Source organism: Penaeus japonicus, unplaced genomic scaffold (assembly GCF_977035675.1).
Source record: "Penaeus japonicus unplaced genomic scaffold, GWHDUDI00000001_assembly GWHDUDI00000019, whole genome shotgun sequence".
Lineage (NCBI taxonomy): Eukaryota > Metazoa > Arthropoda > Malacostraca > Decapoda > Penaeidae > Penaeus > Penaeus japonicus.
In genome coordinates, this window is record NW_028234421.1 from 35,691,278 (window position 1) to 35,693,079 (window position 1,802).

The 1,802-nt window shown below is 40.3% G+C and overlaps 1 protein-coding gene across 1 annotated transcript in view; it reads left to right on the top strand.

Annotated features, from left to right (window-relative positions):
- Positions 1-457: 457 nt before the first annotated feature.
- The window catches only part of LOC122264073 (neural cell adhesion molecule 2-like), an 18,669-nt gene continuing 17,324 nt past the window's right edge, over positions 458-1,802 (top strand). Inside the window, exons 1-2 of the mRNA XM_086547158.1 lie at positions 458-518; positions 1,384-1,587. Coding sequence (XP_086403284.1) covers positions 458-518; positions 1,384-1,587 — 265 coding nt within the window. The remainder of the gene's footprint in view (positions 519-1,383; positions 1,588-1,802) is intronic.

Sequence of the window (1,802 nt, forward strand, 5' to 3'; positions counted from 1 at the left end):
CTATAGCAATTACTTTTTTCTTTTTTTTGTACATACATACATATATACATATATCATGTTTTTCATATTTGGATATCTATCTATCTCCTTACAAATCTACATCTAGATATCTCTCTTATCAATTTACATTTATGTATACACAAACATCTTCCTATCCCTCTTTCTTTCCTCTCTTCCTTCGCGAAGCATAATACACGCCCACAAGAGAGCTCATGTGATACTTTATCTTCACTCTCCAATTCCTTAATTTCTCTGCATCGCACCATGACTGATGACCAAAGCAGACAGTCACACCCATGCCCTGTGTGTGTTTGTGTGTGTGTGTGTGTGTATGTATTTGTGTGTGTGTGTGTGTGTGTGTTTGTGTGTGTGTGTGTGTGTGTGTGTGTGTGTGTGTGTGTGTGTGTGTGTGTGTGTGTGTGTGTGTGTTTTGGTCCTCGCCTGCACGTATTGAACAATGGTGTGGGGATTCCTGGTGCCTCATATCCTGACGTTTGAACTAAGGATCGTGTGCATTTGTGGTGGAAAATAACAACAGAGTGCCTTGCGACCCGTGTTTGGCGTCGATTTGGCCGTATTGGCGATCTGGTGGGAATTCGGGCAGGTGAAAAATCGACGGGAAATGGGATAATGTAGACCGACTGGAGAAGTGTGTCGTAAGCGAGGTTTTTCGGGTAGGAAGGTAGGGAATGAAGGACGGATATGTGCCTCTCTACGTTATCTAATCAAATAACTCGCCGCATAATAACACGCACGCGACTAACAATACCACACACTAACACGTCATCACGCTACACGCACACGTTACACCTGACACACGCACACGCACACATCGATCACACACATCACACACACACACACACACACACACACACACACACATCAGACACAACACACACACTACACACACACACACACATCACACACACATCAACACATTCATATTACATACACATAACACACAGATCGACCAATACGCCAATAAATGTCACCGCTATAAACATAGTCAGAAATATCTTGTCTTGACACGGGTTTTATTCAAGATTTTAAATCATAGTTGTTATATAAACTAATGTACGCGTCGTAAGTACTGTTCTACTTATTAATTCGCTCTCTATTTGTCACGTGTTACTCGAAAGTCTATAGGTGTTAACTATGCTGAATGATGTAGTTTTGGTATGTAAAGCGCATTGTTTCTTGTTTTCCCTTTTTTTTTTTTTTTTTGTCATTAGTCTTATTTTTGATATGTTAATAATATACATACCGTTACCATCGTTATCATTAACATGTTATCATGAATGCTAATGGTAATAATACTCACACCATCATCATTATCCTTCTTATCTTATCCCCATTGTAATACCATACTTTCCTATCCACCAGGTCACCCAAGGCCAAAGGTCACGTGGTGGGAGCGCGGGTCACTCTTGGACAACGTGAGCGAGCTGAATACAAGTCACGTGATCAGGAACACGCTGTCTCTCCCGCCCTTGACACGTCGGGACTTGCACAGGAATGTCACGTGTCAAGCGAGGAACTCCAACCTGGTGCCATCCATGACTTCGACGATATCGCTGGACATGCACTGTGAGTCAGTCGGTTTTGGGTGTCTTGCATTTAGCGTTATTTTGATATGACTTTTGTTTTTTGTTGTTGCTGTTTTAGTTTATTATTATTGTTTTTTCTTATTGTAGTTGTTGTTATTGTTACTATCGTTGTGGTTATTGTTATTGTTGTTATTATTAGTGTTGTTATTTTTATTTCAATCCATGTTGGTGTTAAATTTTTCAGTCGATTGTTTA